General features: G+C 39.3%; 1 protein-coding gene across 2 annotated transcripts in view; it reads left to right on the top strand.

The window, feature by feature from the left end:
- GALNT17 (polypeptide N-acetylgalactosaminyltransferase 17) overlaps positions 1-20,976 on the top strand; it is a 305,974-nt gene that overhangs the window by 129,086 nt on the left and 155,912 nt on the right. For both annotated transcript variants that reach the window (XM_039342017.1, XM_039342008.1), the window contains exon 3: positions 11,920-12,086. In XM_039342017.1, the coding sequence (XP_039197951.1) occupies positions 11,920-12,086 (167 nt within the window). The remainder of the gene's footprint in view (positions 1-11,919; positions 12,087-20,976) is intronic.

Here is a 20,976-nt window from a genome sequence, read left to right as displayed (position 1 = left end):
AAGAGAGTATTGTGTAGTGGGCTTCAGTAGGCAAGGAGCAGACCAGCATAGTTACAATGTTATTTATTGACTCAAACTAGAACTGGAGAACTGCAGGCAATTGCCTGTAATTTGAACTCTGAGCTCACAGGGCATTAACCAATCACAATAAATAATAATAATAATAATAATAATAATAATAATAATAATAATAATAAAGTTGGAAGGGAAATTTCATTGCATACAGCTCTCAAAGGGTCACCACCTCCAATATACAACAACAACAACAACAACAACAACAACAACAACAACAATAATAATAATAATAATAATAATAATAATAATAATAATAATAATAATAAAGTTGGAAGGGACCTTGGAGGTCATCGAGTCCAACCCCCTGCTCAGGCAGGTAACCCTACACCATTTCGGACAGATGGCTGTCCAGCTCTTCTTAAAAACTTCCAGTGTTAGAGCATTCACCACTTCTGGAAGCAGATTGTTCCACTGATTAATTGTTCTAACTGTCAGGAGGTTTCTCCTTAGTTCTAGGTTGCTTCTCTCCTTGATTAGTTTCCATCCGTTGCTTCTTGTCTTGCCTTCAGGCACTTTGGAGAATAGCTTGACTTCCTCTTCTTTGGGGCAACTCCTGAGATATTGGAACACTGCTATCATGTCCCCCCTCGTCCTTCTCTTCATTAAACTAGACATACCCAATTCCAGCAACCGTTCCTTATATGTTTTAGCCTCCAGTCCCCTGATCATCTTTGTTGCTCTTCTCTGTACTCTTTCTAGAGTCTCAATATCTTTTTTACATCGTGGTGACCAAAACTCGACATGTTGACGTATGTTACTTTTATAGGCCGTTCTCGGCTTACAAGAGTTCATTTAGTGATCATTCAAAGTTACAATGGTAGGGAAAAAAGTGACTTATGACCTTTTTTTTTTACACTTATGACCGTTGTGACATCCCCGTGTTCACGTGATCAAAATTCAGATGCTTATTTATGACGGTGGCAGTGTCCTGGGGGTCATGTGAGATCACCCTTTACGACCTTCTGACAAAGTCAATGGGAAAGCCAGATTCACTTAACAACTGGGTTACTAACTTAATCAATGCAGGGATTTACTTAGCAACCGTGGCCCAAAAAAATCATGAAATGAGGTAAAACTCCCTTAACAAATGTCTCGCTTAGCAACAGAAATTTTGAGCTAATTGTGGTCATAAGTCAAGGTCCTTCTCTTTGTTAAAGTAGATATACCCAATTAAACTAGACATACCCGCCTGAATATGACTGTTCAAAATTTCCCTCCAAAACAGTTGGAGTTAACAGTCAGGGTCATCTAAAGGTTAGTTTCATTTTAGCTTCACAAGCAGTTGGAGTTAAGTTAGTTTCACTTTAGCAGCGATTAACACAACTTTATATATACCGTAAATGCCGGCATATAAGACGACTTCCGCGAGCGCTGAAATCGGCGCCAAAGACGGGGGTCGTCTTATACGCCGAGTCGTCTTATACGCCAGAAATACTGGTAGTTTCCAGCGTATAAGACGACGTTCTAGGAATGCGGCCCGGCTATAAAGACGGGGGTCGTCTTATACGCCGGGTTGCCTAATACGGCGGCATATACGGTATTCAATATATAACAGAGAGCTTCAGCTTTGTTCTTCCTGATATCTAAACAGGTGTTTTTTTTTTCATTTTAAGAAGATTCTGTGGTTCCTATTGTCACTTAGGGGACTCTTCTGGACCTTAAGACATGGATCACTTGTGGTCTGGCTCACACAGCCTGATATTTGCAGGTCTTCTGGAATCTCTTGAAGTGAATTTTCAGAAGTGAAGCAAGTTCATAGCTTTTTTTTCCAATAGACCTAAATTCTACTCTCTAACCCCAGTTAACCAGATCTGGTTGGATAGGGAGTTGAAAAGATTCTCTTATTCAATTCATTAATCCCCGTAAAAAATTAGACTAAACTGAACTAATTCAGTTTGTATTATGACACTACTGGCCAGAAGGTTAATTATCCAAATTCTGATATAGATAAGAACATATGCTGAGGTGGACGGAATACTGTTACCTTCTCACCAAAGTGATACCCATTTATCTATTTACATTTGCATGCTTTCAAATGCTAGGGTTGGTAGGATCTGGAGCAAGTAACAGGAGCTATATAGATAAGAAGATAAGATAGCTAGATAACTAGGTAGATAGGCAAGCAGGCAGGCAGGCAGGCAGACTCCTAGAGTCACTTTGTAATTTATGGCCTTTAAAAAAATAATTCTATTGAAAATTTTCATTAAATAATAAAAGATAATGCAAACTAAGAAACAAAAGGAGGAAAAAGGTACTAGAAAAGAAAATCAAAGGAAAAAAAAAACCCAAGAAAGCAACTACCCAGCCATTACAACTAATATAAACAATTTCACTACCCTATCTCTTTATTGCCTCTTAAGTAACAGATATTAAGTTCTTGATCCCTTAATTCAGTGTTTCTCAACCTTGACAATTTTAAGGCATGTGGACTTCAATTCCCAGAATTCCACAGCCAGCAATGCTGGCTGTGGAATTCTGGGAGTTGAAGTCCACATGCCTTAAAATTGTCAAGGTTGAGAAACACTGCCTTAACTCATCTCTTAACTGTAGGCAAATCCAGTCAGAAGCATCTTCTCTAGTCCAGGTGTCAGCAAAAAGTTCAAACAGAGCCCTAAAATAATAACACTAATTAACAGATATAAAGCTCAGCATTTCACATCTCAACTCTTAACTGTAAGCAAATCCACAATTAGAAGGCAGAAAGTGATCCCAGTATCCTAGCATGAACAAAAGATTAAATGTAATATGACAAAAGGACATTTTCTCCTTTCAAGAGAACAAGCTGACAAATATCCCTTACTTTAAATGGAAAGACAATTAGATACAAAGCCAATTTAAATGCTATCAGAATAGGATATCTAAAGTAAACACTATGTTAACCATAAGCAAATCCAGTATACATTTTTTTCCAGGCCAGATGTCAGCTAAGCCGAAAAGAACCACCCCAAATAACATGTCCCATTTTTACCCTAATCACATAAATCACTTTTGTGTTCCTTCTTTTGATATAAAACAATCTTGCTCTTAATCTGTGCAAATGATTGCTGATCCTTGCTTCATTTTTTTTCCAAAACATCCTCTTTTGTAAGTCCAGCAAGCAGAAATTATTCTAATTGCTCTCTGCAATTGTCATTTTTTATTTCCTTCTTAATCTTTAAATCTTTTTGTATAAGTTTGTATAATTACAAATCTTTAGTGCTTAATAAACAACATGTTGTCTGGGTCCTGTCTAACATTTCTATTTAGCACTTCCAGAGTTAAAATAAATAATAATGGAGATAGTGGACACCCTTATCTTGTCCTTTTTTTAATATTAAAATTCTCTGTAAAATCTCCATTTACAATTACTTTAGCTGTCTGTCTGTGGTAAATTGCTTTGATTATATTTATAAAATTTTCTCCAAAGTCCGTATAGCTTAATTGTTCTACCGTAAATTGCCAGTTGAGATTATTTAAATCTTCATCCAATTTTTTTATGTCTAATGACAAATTCTTGTTTAAATTCTTTTTCATGTTGCTCTCCAATATACTTTTTCTGTAACAGCTTCTTCTGGGAACACAGCTGATATTATTGATTCAAAGTCCCAATGCAGTTCCTCAAAAATGTCTTATAGGTTTCCAGTATCAAAAAACTGTTTCTTTCCCACAAAAATGCATTTGTTCTTTAAGATTAATTTCAAAAACTTTATATTCAAAATTATTTATTTCATTTATCAAATTTAGATACCATCCATCTCATTTTCAGAGATATTCAATATCTCATCCAATATATCAATGTTTTCTGAGCCCTTAATCTGTTTAAAGCTTTCTGTAGCCAGAACTTTGTTTTTGTTATTATTTTAAATTCTTAACTGTTTTGAAGGTACACCTTCATTTTCTTACATCCAGGAATGTAGGCACCCACTCAGCCTTGTCATTTTGCAAGTGTCTTAACTTTTTAAAAACAATTAATAGATGATTTATGAAAGTGATTAGCAAGGGAAGTGTAACCTTAGTGTCTTTTGGAAGGCTCCATTTGTGGCTGTTGCAAGTGTGGTAAATTCCCTCATTTCCTAATTCCTTCATCCTGAGTTTGATCCTGATGGGCTCAAGGTTGACTTAGCCTTCCGAGGTCAGTAAAATAAGGACCCAGATTGTTGGAGGCAATATGCTGACATTGTAAACCATCCAGAGAGTGCTATAAAGCACTATGGGGTGATATATACATCTAAGTGCTATTGCTACACAGAGCACAGCTTGGATATTCTTGCATTCTCTCTTTGTCCAGAGAGGGTCAAAGGATCTAATCTGCTGGTCCCTTCCCTGTTCTTATCCACAAACATCAGCCCTGTTTTTCACAAAGCTGTCTTTACCATTCTTCCTCAGAAGTCCTTTCTGGTTTGAGCTACTTTGATTAGTTGATTGACAGCTCTTCTAACCGTTTGTGGCAATCTGCCCTTATGAAATATCTGAAGGGCAGGCCATTTATCTAAATAACAGTAAATTTTGCAGCAGTGACTGCATCACCTTGCAATAACTTGGGTGGCAAGCAAATTTAATAAATAAATAAAAATAAAATATTCATGTATATGTTTTTATTTGTTTATTTATATCCTTCCTATTGACCAATTCAAATAGCTCTGTTTGTGAGCTCACTGATTTTGGTACTAATTGGATTTCAGAATGCGGGGAATTTGGGATGAATGTTGCTGCAAGGGCTAACTTAATAGATATAATTCCACTCCTCACACACCCAGCTATTGGTATTGTAATAGGTGCTTCTCAGAATGATAAAAAAACACTGTAAACAGTCAACTTCAAGCTTCTGCGTTATTAGTGAAAAGACCCACCAGCTTTCTGATTCATAGGAAGGTAGTTAGAAAAAAATAAAGATGTTTTCTTTTTTTTCCCCTTTACCCTAAAGTCAATCTTGACTTCTGGACAAGTCCACAAAGTTTTGCTGAAAGAAAAATCAGTTCCAGTTCCAAGCCTAGAGTAAGATGCTGGAAATAAAATGGAGGCTAAAATGCTGGAGATAAAATGAAGGCTGCTTAGGAAAGAAAGTTCTTGATTATTGATGAGTAGAACTAGCGACAGCATGCAGTTCTGGGACAGCTGACAAAATGGAGTTGAGAGTAGGTGGGTTTTTATACCTTCTGATTAAGATGCTCCAAGGGGGTTGTGCAATGTAGTGAGCCTTGTGTCAATGATGATGGGTTAATCCCATTATGTCCTAAAGGTCCTGTCCTGTCCTTAGAATTCGGATGGGGGAATGTAAATTCTTAATCCCATCAGCTGTAGGTGCTGAAGGTGTTTTGTTTATGAATAGATTGGCCCAGTCTTTCTGAACATCCATTCAAAATCTCCTAAAGCAAGAGTGTCAAATTGCTGGCCTGTGGGCTGGACGCATCATGCATTGCCGGCAATGGCAAAACTGTCCCGATACATTGCGCGACATTACATGATGTCGCAAGTTTGACATGTCTGTCCTAAAGACTGGCCTTTTTGCTTGAGGCTTTTTCTATAGCAGGACGACTGGGTCTGCTTTCTGTCTTTGTTTTTTTTTTCTCCATTTCTCTCTTTAGAGGAAATATTCTATTCTGCCTCTTTTAATATCCCCCAAAATATTTCATTCTTGGGGGGAGGGGTGCTGACTTCCTTCAGTTCTTTATGCAATATTCTTGAAAATAGTTTGTCACTGCCTTCTTAGAGAGAATGTGTAGTCATAGATGTCATACAGTTGCCTTTAAACCTAAAGGCAGGACTAAAATTCAGGTTTCCCTGCTCTTAATCTAGCACCATAGCCACTAGATCAAACTGGTTCTCCCATCTTAATGTATATCAAAATAACAATAATTGTAGATGGGAAATAGTTTCTTGGAATTCTTCTAGCCCCATCCTGTTCATTGCATTAAATCTTGCTAAAGAGATTCTGTGAGTATCACAGTTGAAAAAAAACTTTCAACTTTAAGCAGATGTCAAGTAGACTGACCATGGCAGGTGGTCTCCTCCTCCTCCTCCTCCTCCTTCTTTTGCCAGGTCAGGGTGGTTATGCCTTGCCAGTTTCTGCATGAAACTGTAGCAGGTAGCATTCCAAAGTCTTCAGAGTTTGTATGTGCCACTGATTTTTAAAGTGGTAATGTTCTGTTTTACAAGATTGAGGGAGAAGAAAGGGTATTCAAGGCAGTGAGTTTCCAGTAAGACAGCTAAATAATCCAGCTGTAGGATCTAAGTTAAGTTCAGATGAATAGAACTGTATGAAAAGAAATCATGTGAATAGAGTGATCATGTTGTGGGCAAGGCTCAAGTGATCCAGTGTTCCTTGGTACAAGACAGCAAGGCAGGTGATCGTGAGCTTTGTGTTCAACAGTCAGCCTAAAGAGTCAGGTGTGCTTTTATATTTCAGGCAATTCGTCCAATAAATTTGGACTCAATAAATTCTCAAATGTCCCATATTTTCTTCCAGGGAGTCCAGTTGCCTGATGTAATGGTATGTGGAAATGATTTTGGAAGACCAGGCAAAGAGATACTGCCCTAGGCAATGGTCAGATAAGAGGGAGCATAGCCTATAGCTGCACAATGGGCAGAGCAAGAGATTCAGAAATGTCCCTCCCTGAGTTATTGTATCTCCACCTTATATGTAGTCTTTCAGCCTTTGAACCTGAAGTAATAGGTGCCCCAAGCTTGTAGCCATTTTCCCCTTACCCTCTCCTTTAACCAAAATAGAATAATTTGTGGGAAACTGAACCATAGTGACATAGTGGTTAGAATGCAATATAGCAGGCTAACTCTACCCACAGCCTGGAGTTTGATCCTGACTGGCTCAAGGTTGACTCAGCCTTCCATCCTTCTGAGGTTGTAAAATTAGGACCCAGATTGTTGGGGGCAATAGGCTGACTCTATAAACCGCTTAGAGAGGGCTGTAAAGCATTATGAGACAGTATATAAGTCCAAGTGCTATTGCTATTTGGTCTCTTCTCTCTCTCTCTCTCTCTCTCTCTCTCTCTCTCTCTCTCTCTCTCTCTCTCTCTCTCTCTCTCTCTCTCTGTGTGTGTGTGTGTGTGTGTGCATGCATGTGTTTAATGAGTACAATGTCTCTGCAAGCTTAAACCAATCTTTCACTCCTGATGTCAGCCTCTCAAGTTTTTCCAGATCAGCAAACAGCCTTCTCAAGAAAATGAGAACTGTATTTCATTGAGATTGTCTATAATAACAGAAGCTTGCAAGCCTGACTGTGTTTTTCCATCCCTCCCTCTCATATCCCAGGGAATCAGGGAAGAGCTAGTACTGTTATTTTCCCTTCTCCCTCAGCTCAGAACATGGTTCTGCACATTTTGTTTTTATTCTTGACCTGGTTTCTAAATAGGTTTTCCAAGGTCATCTTCCCAGTTACCTAGACAAGGCCATTCTAAATTTATTCCCAGTGTGAAGTCCGTTGGACACCATAAATGGTCTAGAAATAGTGGATTACTCACCCCTGCTTTAGAATGTCTGTATAGATAAATTCCTTGTCTCTGCTTATTTCTATTCCTGATTCCTCTAAGGAGACAGGGATGATGGAGTAGACATAACTTTATCTGCATTTGGATCTAAGAACCTCTGGTGATTGCAATCTAACAAGCTCACCTTGGCTTGCAGTTCATAAAAATAAATAAAATATCATTTGGCTGGATAGCTTTCTTTGTTTCTTGCCATTAAAGTGCAAAAGAAGGATGCTTGAAGAATAACATCTAATGCAAATTCCAGTGTGAATTGTCCTGATCTGTTCTTTATGGATTAATGTGCAGAAGGAAACTTAGTTCTCCATTGAGCTTTCCAAACTTGAATATTTTGATGCCACTCTTGGTTGAAATAGAGCAGCGAAATGCATTTTAAAAGTGCATATCTTAAAAGGAAAATGCTTTCTAGAATTCCATTCAGAGTGGGGTTTATTTTCCCCGATGGAGATTATTATGGAAATAGAATAGACTTCAGGGAATTCAGTCCAGGGGTAAACAATGGGATTTTTGCTATCGCCATTTTAAAAAAGAAGGCACTGATGGTCGCAATTGAACTGCTTTTGAAAAGGGACCAGACAGGATCTCAGAACTGCTTGATGGCTGTTTATTGCTTACGAATAATAGGTCCTCGACTTATGACCACAATTAGCTCAAAATTTCTGTTGCTAAGCGAGACATTTGTTAAGGGAGTTTTACCTCATTTCATGATTTTTTGGGGGCCATGGTTGCTAAGTAAATCCCTGCATTGATTAAGTTAGTAACCCGGTTGTTAAGTGAATCTGGCTTTCCCATTGACTTTGTCAGAAGGTTGTAAAGGGTGATCTCACATGACCCCCAGGACACTGCCACCGTCATAAATAAGCATCTGAATTTTGATCACGTGAACACGGGGATGTCACAACGGTCATAAGTGTAAAAAAAAAAAGATCATAAGTCACTTTTTTCCCTACCATTGTAACTTTGAATGATCACTAAATGAACTCTTGTAAGCCGAGAACGGCCTATAAAAGTAACATACGTCAACATGTCGAGTTTTGGTCACCACGATGTAAAAAAGATGTCGAGACTCTAGAAAGAGTACAGAGAAGAGCAACAAAGATGATCAGGGGACTGGAGGCTAAAACATATAAGGAACGGTTGCTGGAATTGGGTATGTCTAGTTTAATGAAGAGAAGGACGAGGGGGGACATGATAGCAGTATTCCAATATCTCAGGGGCTGCCACAAAGAAGAGGGAGTCAAGCTATTCTCCAAGGTGCCTGAAGGCAGGATAAGAAGCAATGGATGAAAACTGATCAAGGAGAGAAGCAACCTAGAACTAAGGAGAAATTTCCTGACAGAACAATTAACCAGTGGAACAACCTGCCTCCAGAAGCTGTGAATGCCCCAACACTGGAAGTTTTTAAGAAGAGACTGGACAGCCATTTGTCTGAAATGGTATAGGGTTTCCTGCCTGAGCAGGGGGTTGGATTAGATGACCTCCAAGGTCTTTTCCAACTTTATTATTATTATTAAGTACTAATTGTTTGGGAGAAACAATCAAAGAGGGCAAACATCCTCCCATTTTATTTATTTATTGACTGATTTATTTTTATTTGTCAAAAAAAATGACAAATTCGAACAACCAAGAAAATAAGAAAATCCAAATGTGACAGGGATGATAGGCCTGCCAGTGGACTTAGGCACGCCCCCCTCCCCGAGACTATTTGTTTAACTGTCTTATTAGGAACTCACTGCCTTGAGAGGTTTTGCAATGAGTTTTCAGAAGGCATTGGTTTGGCCACTATGATCTGATCCAAGAGAACTAATATAAGAAATGACAAGTCCAGTTGATAGCCTACTCTGTTTACTTTGAACCAAAACTGAGCACAGCCCATGTATGTGCTTTAAATCCTAAGAATACAGGGAAAAAAAAAAACTTTCTAAATTGGCTCTCAGTCAATCTGCTTCAGCATTTGAGGTTTACAGTAGTGAACAGATTCTACTTGGAAGCTCACAAGCCTGAACTGCATGGGTCACTTCTCAGGAGTCATTATTTAAGGAAGGGTTTCCCATTCCAATATGCAAATTTCCTGGCATGTGGACTTCAGTTCCCAGAACTCCACAGCCAGCATAGCTATTGCTGAGAATTCTGGGAGTTGAAATCTACTCATCTTCATTTTATTTGCATGATAAATAAAATTTATCGAGATGGGTTGAGGCCTTTCTGTAGAACATTGAATTCTGCAGTAAATATCATCCTATTGTTCCCCACAAGTTGGGTTGGCTAAGAAAGGATGTTTGGCCAAAAGTCATCAGCCAGCTTCCATGCCTAAGGCGGGATTAGAACTCACAGTCTCCTGTGATTGGCCCAATTACCCAGCCAGTTTTTATGCCTAAGGTGGGACTAGAACTCAGAGCTTCCTAGTATCTAGCCTGGTGCCTTAACCACTGGACCAGTGATTCTCAACCTTCCTAATGCCTCAACCCTTTAATACAGTTCCTCATGTTGTGGTGACCCCCAACCCTAAGGGCTCTACAAGCACGCACCATCGCCGCCCACTCACCTGCTGCCCCCGGGGCTCAGCATGCCTCGCCTGTCCTTGCCTCACTTCCAAAGGTCGCCAGCCTGCCCGGCTCCAGCTGGCTGGGGAGGGGGGGCAGGAGGGCCGCTCCGCCAGCTCTGCCCAGCCTGGTTGGAGAAACACCCAGGTGGGGAGAGGGAGAGAGAGAGAGAGAGAGAGAGAGAGAGAGAGAGAGAGAGAGAGAGAGAGAGAGCGCCAAGAGGGTGACAGCGCCAGCAGAGCTTAGTTCAGCCTTCTCCGTGGAAAGGGCCGCGAAGCAGTGCAGCCTCCCTTAGGAGATGTTCAACAGAAACGAATCTGGTGCTGCAACGGCCCCCAGCTCGAAGCCGTGTGGAGACAGATAGAGGAGTGGTGTCTCAGTTCCTAAGACCATCGGAAATATGTGTTTTCCAATGGTCTTAGGTGACCCCTGTGAAAGGGTCGTTCGACCCCCAAAGGGGTCATGACCTACAGGTTGAGAACCGCTGCACTAGACCAAACTGGCTCTTTTCCCCTCTAAAATATCTTTCTGAAGGTACATTGGCCAGAATGGTAGTGTGGTCTCATTACCGATACGTGTGTAACAGCATAATTATAGTGATAGTTCTATCTTCCCTTTTGTACCGGATTATCCCAAACATAGAAATTATTTTGACTTCCGCAGCTGTATACTGGACTGTGTTCTTTGAAGAACAAATCTTTTTTATGTAACAACAAATCAGTCTGATCAGTAAAACCCAAAATTAAATTATTATTTTTTCCCACCTCAAGCACAAAATCCAGAAACAGTTTCCAAGTAGAAACAAGTACTTATATTATTTTCTTTTATCAGAACAATCAATTTAGCCATCTCTGCTAACTCCATCAACTTTTGAAGCCATTCGTCCATGGTGGGAATCAAAACATCCGTCCATTTTGGTGTGTAGAGTAGTCTTGCTGCTATCAATATATATAAAATTAGATTTTTTTTTTCTTTCCCCCCTCTATTCCAGATTTCTCTTTTTCCCTTCCCCTTCTCTTTGTTCCCTACTATTTGCTTTTGTATTTTTGTATTTTATATTATAAGCTAATAACAAATATTATAGGGAGGATGGGAGGATGTTGATTTGAAGTTCCCTCTCCACTGTTAGGTACATTGGTTTAGGAAACTTTTAGTAAAAACACAACCATAGTGAGCAATTTTATAATACTTTTTTGGTAGTCACTTAATATTTCTAAATCTAAAGATGTACAGTATATTTCAGGCCTGGGATTATTAATACTTTTGTTATTTGCACATTATCTATCAGATAGTTCTGACTGAATTTGACACTTTGATAACTGCATTCTTCCTAAGGGTCTGGGATACCTAAAGATCCATATATAACATGTTATTGATTGAATTGGAGTACAGATAGTCCTTGATTTATGACCACAATTGAGCCCAAAATTTCTGTTGCTAAGCAAGACACTTGTTAAGTGCACTTTGCCCATTTTACGACCTGGCTGAGGAATTCTGGGAGTTGAAGTCCACAAGTCATAAAAGGGCCAAGTTTGAAGACCTCTGCTTTAAATCAAGGATTACTTGTGTTCCAATTCAATCTCTCCTTTCCCCTCCCCTCCCCCTTCTCCTATCCCTCCCTCCCTCTCCTCCTCCTCCACTCCTCCTTTTCTCCTTCCCCTCCTCCTCTTCCTCTCTTCTTCCCTCTTTCTCCTTCTCCTTTTTCTTCTCCTCTTCTTCCTTACGTGGGGCAGATACAGTATGGTTACCATGGGTTATACTTCTTTGTTTTCATACATTTTTAAGTTTTCAGCTAATATTTCTTCCTCTCTCTGTCTCCCCAGGTGTAAAGAGCTTAAATATGCAAAGGATCTCCCACAGATTTCTATTATCTTTATCTTTGTCAATGAGGCACTTTCAGTCATCCTGCGTTCAGTTCACAGTGCTGTAAATCACACTCCGGCTCACCTCTTGAAAGAGATCATCCTTGTAGATGACAACAGCGATGAAGGTATGAAGCTCAATTTTTAGAGCAGGGGGAGATAAACCAGACAGAATACTTATAAAATAGTCAATATTTATTTATTTGAACAATATCTTTAGCTTGCTGGAGTCCTACAATCAAACTGGATATGTCTAGGATATATCCACATTCATCATATGTTTTAGCCCCCACCCCCTTAATCATCAATGTTGCTCTTCTCTGCACTCTTTCCAGAGTCTCAAAGTCTTATTTTTTATGTTATGGTGATCAGAACTAGATGCAGTATGCCAAGTGTGTTCTTACTTGGAATAGATAAGGATTTATGCCTCACCTGGTTTTAGAATAGAATAGAGCTGGAAGGGACCTTGGAGGTCTTCTAGTCCAGCCTCCTGCTCAAGCAGGAAAACCTATACCATCTCAGACAGGTGATTGTCCAGTTTCTTCTTAAAAATTTCCAGTGATGGAGCGCCCACGATTTCTGGAGGCAAGCTGTTCCACTGGTTGATTGTCCTCACTGTCAGGACGTTTCTCCTGAATTCCAGGTTGCTTCTCTCTTTGATCAGTTTCCAACCATTGTTTCTTGTCCTTCCCTCTGGTGCTCTGGTGAACAACCTGACCCCCTCTGCCTTGTGGCAGCCCCTCAGATACTGGAATACTGTGATCATGTCTCCCCTATTTCTTCTTTTCTTTAGACTAGTCAGACCCAAGTTCCATTTTGGTCTCTAGGCCTTTGGTCATCTTAGTTGCTCTTCTCTGAATTTTCTCCAAACTCTCAACATCTTTTTTGTAATATGGTGACCAAAACTGGCTGCAGTATTTGAGGTATGGTCTTATTAGGGCTTTATAAAACAGTACTAATACTTAGTTTTCTCATTCCTGTTATATTCTTATCTATTTATTGATTAAAGGCTTACACCACCTATCTCCCCTCTAAGGCAACTCTTTGTAGCTTCTTGCTACTCTAGAAGAGAGTTTCCAGTCACTTGACTTTAATGCATGGGTGTCAAACTCGATCGCGTCACGTGATGTATCCTGATGTATCATGACATTTTTTGCCTTTGCGGAGCCGGGATGGGCATGGCCTGCATGTGACGCACCCAGCCCATGGGCTGCCAGTTGACACTCCTGCTTTAATGCTTGGAAAAGCTTGAATGAAAAACGCTCAATTGTGAGTAAGGTAACAGTCGAAGCTACTTCCTATTTGGTAGGTAGCTGCTATATTTCTTTTGCTCTGGTCTCTGCAACTGTAGATGTTCTCCTTGTTTTTCTGAGGAAGGCAAATTATGTTTTCGAAGCCACTGGAGTCTGCAGCCCCATGGTGTGCTGGAGTCAGCTGGTATGAGTTGATTGTTAAATTTTGGGAAATTTTTGAGCAGTCAAAAGCAGAGTTGAACTGCAAACACAAAGTACATGATGAGTTGTTTAGCAGCTAGCACTACAGCGGACACAGAGAGGGCAAAGCTGTTAAACATTTATCAGCACACCTGTGCTTCAGCCTATCCTACATGCCTGCTCTGTCAAACATTATAGGGATTGTCTTATATCAGTAGGAAACCAGCAACAGCTTAAATAGAGTTAAAGGTTGAGCAGTGATCTGTTTAAGATGATTTCTGATGCCCTTATGGAAACACCTGGGTCATTTTATTGGCAGCCATGGAAGATATTTCTTCTCAGGCAATGACACCCCCTATCTCCTGTTTACAACACAGTCCTTCCAGCCATTCCAAGGAGGCTCCACACCCTTTTGCACTGTTCAGGTGACCCTGAGGGCACAGATAAACATCTAAGTGGCCTCAACAACTCTCAGAAAGAGTGTTAACGACCAGATGACTGCAAGGAAAATAAATCCTTCCATCCTCCATTATTCAGTTAGAACTGAAGAAGCTTCTTGGATGAGAAATGAAATGTCTTCAAGGAAAAACAAATGCCATGCCTGTTGCCTTTTGAAAAAGCACCTTTGGGACAACCATGACCTGGTTGACTGAGAATCTCCATAAGACAGTGCCTTCTTAGAATTTTTCTTCTTAAACCTTCCAGTCTGGTTTACAACTCTGAGATTTGTTGATAGCCTTCCATCCCAATAGAAGTCAGGTTTGATCTTGCTTAGCATTTTGAAGTTCTGCCAAGTATTAAGCTTCAATCTCTTTGACATATCTCAAAGGTACACACCTAACTCTCTCAAAATTAGATCTTTTAAAGTAAAAATACATCATATTCAGCCAATTTGATTTACAAGGCTTGGGCTTTGCTCGTCAGTCTTTTCTTTCCATTTGAGAATACAGTATGCATATCCCTAGATATGATGAAAACAAAACTTGCCCTAAACAGACTTGATGTGTATTCTGAAGAACAGACATACAGAGCAGAAGCAGTAGCTATATTCAGTCTTTTATACTTGACATTTTCTCAGTCTGATCTCAAGACATCTACTGGTTGTTGGTTCTACTTTTTTCTTGTAGTCCAAGTCTGTTTTGCTGCTTATGTCAAAAGCACATGGCTCTTGCAAGCACATTTATTAACCGAAGTTGGGGATTGGTGGGGAGAGGAAAGGAAAGGAAAAGAGGAAGGAGGAAGACATGGCATATTTTATAAAATGATACAGTGAGAGATTAAATGAGCCCACAGTACTTATGAAAAGAGAAAAGGCCAAGAATATTTCTAAAGGGATGAGTTGGGCCAAGGAGACATTTTCTTCATTTATTGTTTAAATCAGGTCAGTGCTAATCTCAAAATCGCTGTTCCCAATCCAGTAATCCAGGGGTGGACATCTTTGTGAGCATTCTGGCTGGAGGAAGAACAGAATTGACTAGGCCAGTGATGGAGAACCTTTTAGAGACCAAGTACCTAAACTGCAACCCAAAACCCACTTCTGTATCATCGAATGCCGGGTGGGCATGGCCCATTGGGTGGGTGTGGCCAATTGGGTGGGTGTGGCTGCCGTAGTAATGGCAGACTGGGTGAGACTAAAAAGTTCAATTAATCAATTCCAACTTTACGAGATCTTTTTTTTTTCAGGCAAGAAGTTGAAATTGATTGATTGGTTGAACCTTTTTTTTTTTTTGCACATGGCGGTGGAGGCCTAAAGTGAAAAGGTTTTATAAAATCCAGCTGAAGGCCTAGGACTGGGGCAATGGCGCGCGTGCCCACAGAGAGGGCTCTGCGTGCCACCTGTGGCATGAATGCCATAGGTTCACCACCATGGGACTAGACTAAGCAGTCAAGACTCTGTTTCAGGCAGTGTTGGGCTTCAGGATTAGTGACCATGGTTTAAACCAGGGTTCTCCAAATTTGGCAACTTTAAGACTTGTGGACTTCAGCTTCTAGAATTCCTCAGCCAGCCATGTTGCCAAGCTGGAGACCCCTGGTTTAAATAACAGATTTCTTGACATTTTGATATCATCTGTGGCAGGCATCTTCAGATGCAAGGTGGTGTGCCACACCATGCCTCTAAAGATGTCAGTCACAGTTACGAGCAAAATAGGTTGTCTAAACCAGGGTCACTAAACCCTGAAGCCCAATATTACACAATACATATTGTCTGTGAAACCCTACTATAAGGCCCTGATCCTTTTTTTAGCCTTAAACTGTGGTTCTGTTTTTCCCGGGATAAGGAAATGGTTAAAAACTTTACAGTTGAAGTTAAGATACTGATGCTAATGAAGGTTCCCAGATTCTCCATTCTTCCCCTTCCTTAAAAGGGAGGCCAGGTTGACTACACACACAGGGACATAGTGAAATCTTTTGGGATGAGACTGTATTGCATTGAATCTACAAGAACCATCCATTAATTTCTCTAGAAATGGAACTGATATTTTCACTCCCAGAGGGATCTACAATAAAATTATATTTATGGCTATAGTTTGGTTTGTGGTCATATTGTCCTGCAGAAGCCCTCTAGGACTGAGGTGCAATTTTAGGAAAATAACTAAGGGAGCAAAATGTTTGTTTCCATCTTAGCTATTAAAAAGCCCAGAAACACCTTGTCTAATTCCTTCTTCAGCAATTTCTGTCTACAAGACTTTATATGCATTGTGTTGCATATTTGCAATATCTAAATATATTTAAATTTGATAAATAAAATATTTTCAGTTTACATTGCATGAATTCACTGAACTGTGTACAAACATAAGGTTTGATGACAGAAATCGTTTAGATAGGCAGTGCGCCCTTTGTGCCCATTGATAGGCTCCCCTCCTGACTTTTTAATATTCTTCTAATCAAAGAATTAGACTTTTTAAAATCATGTTTTAAAAAAATAGGTAAAATTAAATAGAAGCTGACAGCTTGTCAACCCTTCATTGCATCCTGCAGCGTATCTCATCTCCATGAAGTCACCCTGCTTGGATGGTAGAAAGTAAGAGGAAAATGGTGTGAAAGGGAAAAAAATATGTATTTTTCACTAAACTAAAACTTCCAATATGTTTCTGCTACTGGGTTGATGAAAAATATTCTTCTGATGAAATGTTCGTCTCCTGATCAATAGGCATATGGAGCTCCACTAAGGCAGCCATTTTCTAAGTGGACTACTTTCCCATGGCAGCCATTTTGTGAGTGCACCCACCCCAGCCTTTCCCAAATGCTGAATGCCTTGTTTTGGATCACTAAATAGAACATCTGATCCAAATCTGATCCACTGCTGGCTTGTAGATCCTAGCTGATGAATGAAAGAGGAAAGATTTTGTCTTTTAAATAAGTTCCCCACTTTTTAATACCTAGAATGTCTAAACTCTGAAGGAAATTGCTATATATTTATCATTTTTCTTCCTTTCTAAATGTGTTCAAGTTTCACACAATAATCAGTTAAACTCATTTGTTACATGCAAGTAAGATTTCTTTTATTGGTAATGGCTCTCATAAAACGACTATAATAAGAGTTTTTTTCCTCCCCTTCTTCTCCACTTTACTGAAACTTAATTGAATTTTAATGAAATGGCCCAATGGATGTGCTTGTACATTTTCTGAAAAGCTGCAACCCAGATCATCCCCCACTCCCCCCAATTGGGACAGAGTATAACAGGAACGGGGTGTTTGTTGTTGTTCAGTTGCTAAAAGTCATGTCTGACTCTTTGTGACCCCATAGACCACAATACACCAGGCCCCACTGTCCGCCACTGTCTCCTGGACTTTGCCCAAATTCATGTTTGTTGCGTTGATGACACTATTTAACCATCTCATCCTTTGCACTTTCCTTCTCCTTTTGTCTTCCATCTTTCCCAACTTTTCCAATGAGTCCTCTCTTTTCATTTGGTGGCCAAAGCATTTGCGCTTCAGCTTCAGTATCTGTTCTTCCAAAGAAGAGTCACTGCCAATTTCCACTAGGATTGACCGATATAGAATGGAATAGAGTAGAGTAGAGTAGAGTAGAATAGAGTAGAGTAGGGTAGAATTTGATCTCCTTGAGGTCCAACGGACTCCCAAAAGTCTTCTTCAGCACCAGCAAATTGAAAGCATCAGTTCTTTGGTGCTCAGCCTTCCTTATGGTCCAACTCTTACTGCCATGCTTTACTACTGGGAAAACTGAGAAAGGGGCATTGGGTAGATTATTTTTTTACATTTTATCAGGTAGCAGCATTTGGCCCATCTGCTTGGGCTCAGAAGCTAAAAAGGGCTGAATGCTTCCTTCCTCGGAAGGAAGACCACTAGGAAATTCTTGGGGTGTAGACAAAATCAGAAATCAAAAAGAGTCTCAGAAAATGGCAATGTCAAACCCACTTCCATGTTATTGCCAAAACAACTGCATTGACATATCCAATGCAACTTCCAGGAGTTGAAATTGACTTGAGGATATGTTTATAATGTCTATTAACCAATCATGGTTAAGCAAACCATGATATAGTGCAGTGTGGGAACTAAGTTGTTAAACTGAAAGAGTTTTCCTCTTTCTCAGGCAGAGATGTTTTCTGTCCCATGCTATCCAATCTTTTTAACTTGGAGGAACCTTTGACCTTGAGCCTAGCATTCCAAGAAAGGTGAATCTGAGTCATTAAAAAAAAATCCTTTCTAATGGCTTTTTTTCCAATAATTTCATTTCTGTTTTTTATTTCATAACAGTCTTTATAGCAGCTGGCTGTCTGCCATGATATGAATCTAAATGTCACTAATTTTATGATGACTTTGCCCATATTTTACATCTGAACATTTAAGGATTTTCTTTTCTCCTTTGGGCAAGAATCAGAAATGGTTAGGAAATCATATTGCCCACATATTTAATGCCAAACCTAGAGATTTATTTCCTTTGCTCTTTCTCCTTCCCCTTCCCTTTCCCTTTCCTCTTCTCCACCTGTTCATCCCTCTTTCTTCTCCTCCTTGAAAACACAAGCATCTTCATGTCTATGAAGATTCTCAGTCATCCAGGTCATGGTTGTCCTAAAGGTGCTTTCTCAAAAGGAAACTGGACTTTCTTTGCTTTTCCTTGAGGATGTTTCACTTCCTCAGTGAGAAGCAAAACATCTTCAAGGAAAAACAAAGAAAGTCCATTTGCCATTTGAAAAAGTACTTTTACAACTAGCAGCTTCAGAAAGACAAAAAAATGAGAAAAAGTATACAACATATAGAGAAAGTCAAAGGAATGAAAATAATGGAATGCCTGGAACAAAATCTTCCTTTGATTTATAGCCTCTCTCAAATTAGAAACATTTTTCCAAGTTATTGAATGAAAACCACATTTTGGTCCATATGGCAACTTTAGCCAGTGTATTGCTTTGCTGTGGTGCCAATAATTGGTGGGTTGGTTATGGTCAGCTCATCAAATCCTTTACCTTGGAACACAATGACACTTTTACCAGGTTCAAGAAAAGCCGTGTTTGTGTATTCCACATTAGTGTGGAGTGCGGTGGAATCTCATTAGTGTCAAACAGGGTCATCTGTTTTTAGCATTTAGCACTCGGGTGTTGTAAGTTGCTAGCTGTATTCTATCTCATTGCCTTAATATGTTCCTGAATTGATGTCCAAATCCTGTAAGAAGATGACATTTCAATTTATTTCAGAAATTTCAGTATAGCTATTGTGATCTCATCAAATTAGTGCTCCACACTATGGCATGTCCAAGATCAGCAAAGCATGTCACTGGGCAACTAACCAGAACTAGAAATCATAAATAGAACTTGGTGCCATTAAATTGGATTTGATGTGATGTCTAAATCATTAGACAGTAGCTGCTGGCCACTGCTTTAGGCATCCTGAGATTGTTACATTATAAAAAAAATAGGAGGAGAACTGGGCAGATACAAAATGGAAGAATTGCATTAGATGTGCAATTAAATATATTTTGGGAAAGACAGACTGACTTTGAAGATTGGATCTATTGTATTTAATCAAACAATAACTGATAAGAGGTGATATTAAGAAACAAATAAGGATATTTGATCCAGGACCCATCAGAGTTAATTTTGGGGATGATTTGGGATAGTTAAGAAGCCATGGTAAATTTTCTACGAGTTGATTACAATAGCAGATTGTTAACAGAGGGTTTTGAAATTTTAATCTTGTCTTTTTTAATATTGCTGTCCTTCCTATTAACTATTTTGTTATTAATATAGTATATAGATGACAGGTTAAGAATTTGTATATAGAATTAGTAGTTTAATAATTTAACTTTATTTTGGCTACTTTGGGGAGACTAATATTGTTGTAATATATAAATCAGCATTCAACCAGGGAGGACAAGGTGTGTATATGTATTAGGTTTTTTTTAGTGCACCTTTTTCTTTTTTAATGTCTTTCTTGTTCTATTTTTTCTTTTTGTTTGTTTTTTAAAAATATTATGGTGCTTTATATTTTTACTTTTTAAAAATAAAATAAAAATGGTTAAGAAAATGGGTAAATATCTGGCTTGCAAAAATATGTATGGACAAACCTACATTTGGTATGGGGTCCTTAGAGATCTCTGAGTTTGGTGGTTTTCTTACAGACATTTCATTACCAAACTTGGTAACATCATTAGTGCACTGATGATGTTACCTAGTTTGGTAATGAAATGTCTGCAAGAAAACTATCAAGCTCAGAAGCACCAAGGACCCCACATTTCAACCCTGAGCTATAAATATTCTCTTCTATCAGTACCTACGTTTGGTTTTGCTCTTCTTTGAAACATAAAGACACATTAGTAGTTCAACTTGTCTACAGCAGAAACTGCCCTACCATTAAATAGATCTGGCCCTACCATTAGATAATAGCTTGGGTGGAGCAGTGACTTGAGAGATCTTAATTTAAATCCTGATGATAACTCCCAAACTCCATCCAAGCGGTTAGTTCATTTGCAGCTGGCCACTTAGTCAATTCCTCTATGGTTGCATTCCCATACATGTTTAGTTGTGTCAAAATGAAAAAGGGTTAGCATTTTGTGCTAACTCCAAAAAGGCAAACCGCCCAGCTAATTGATCCAGTCAACTATCCAATGGGGATTAGATTAGCCCTAAATGAGTGCCACCAGATTGGGATTGCAAAAACCCAGATGACCACAAGATGGCAGTAGGGGTTTCTCAATCTAGCAACCCTACCTAAACAGATCTAACTTTGTATAAATAGTAATAGCACTTAGACTTATATACCACTTCGTAGTGCTTTACAGCCCTCTCTAAGCGGTTTACAGAGTCAGCATATTAGCACCAAACAATCTGGGTCCTCATTTTACTGACCTTGTAAGGATGGAAGGCTGAGTCAATCATGAGCTCTTCTTCTTCTTGTGCTATATCCATTATCGGACGTTGGCAATCACGTTGGCAATCGTGTTTTTATCAGCAGCTGCATGAAAAAGTGCTGTTGAGTTTTGTCCAAACCAGTCCCTTAGATTTTGAAGCCATGATGTTCTTCTTCTGCCTGGTGAGCTGGTGAGACTCAAACTGCCAAACTGCAGTCAGCCAGCAGTCAGCAAAAATAGCCTGCAGTACTGCATTCTAACCACTGCATCACTACAGCT

This window comes from Crotalus tigris, unplaced genomic scaffold (assembly GCF_016545835.1).
Source record: "Crotalus tigris isolate CLP2741 ecotype Arizona unplaced genomic scaffold, ASM1654583v1 scf7180000017550.10884619, whole genome shotgun sequence".
Classification (NCBI taxonomy): Eukaryota; Metazoa; Chordata; class Lepidosauria; order Squamata; family Viperidae; genus Crotalus; species Crotalus tigris.
Note: the sequence above shows the minus strand (reverse complement) of the source record. Positions and strands in the feature narration are given on the sequence as shown.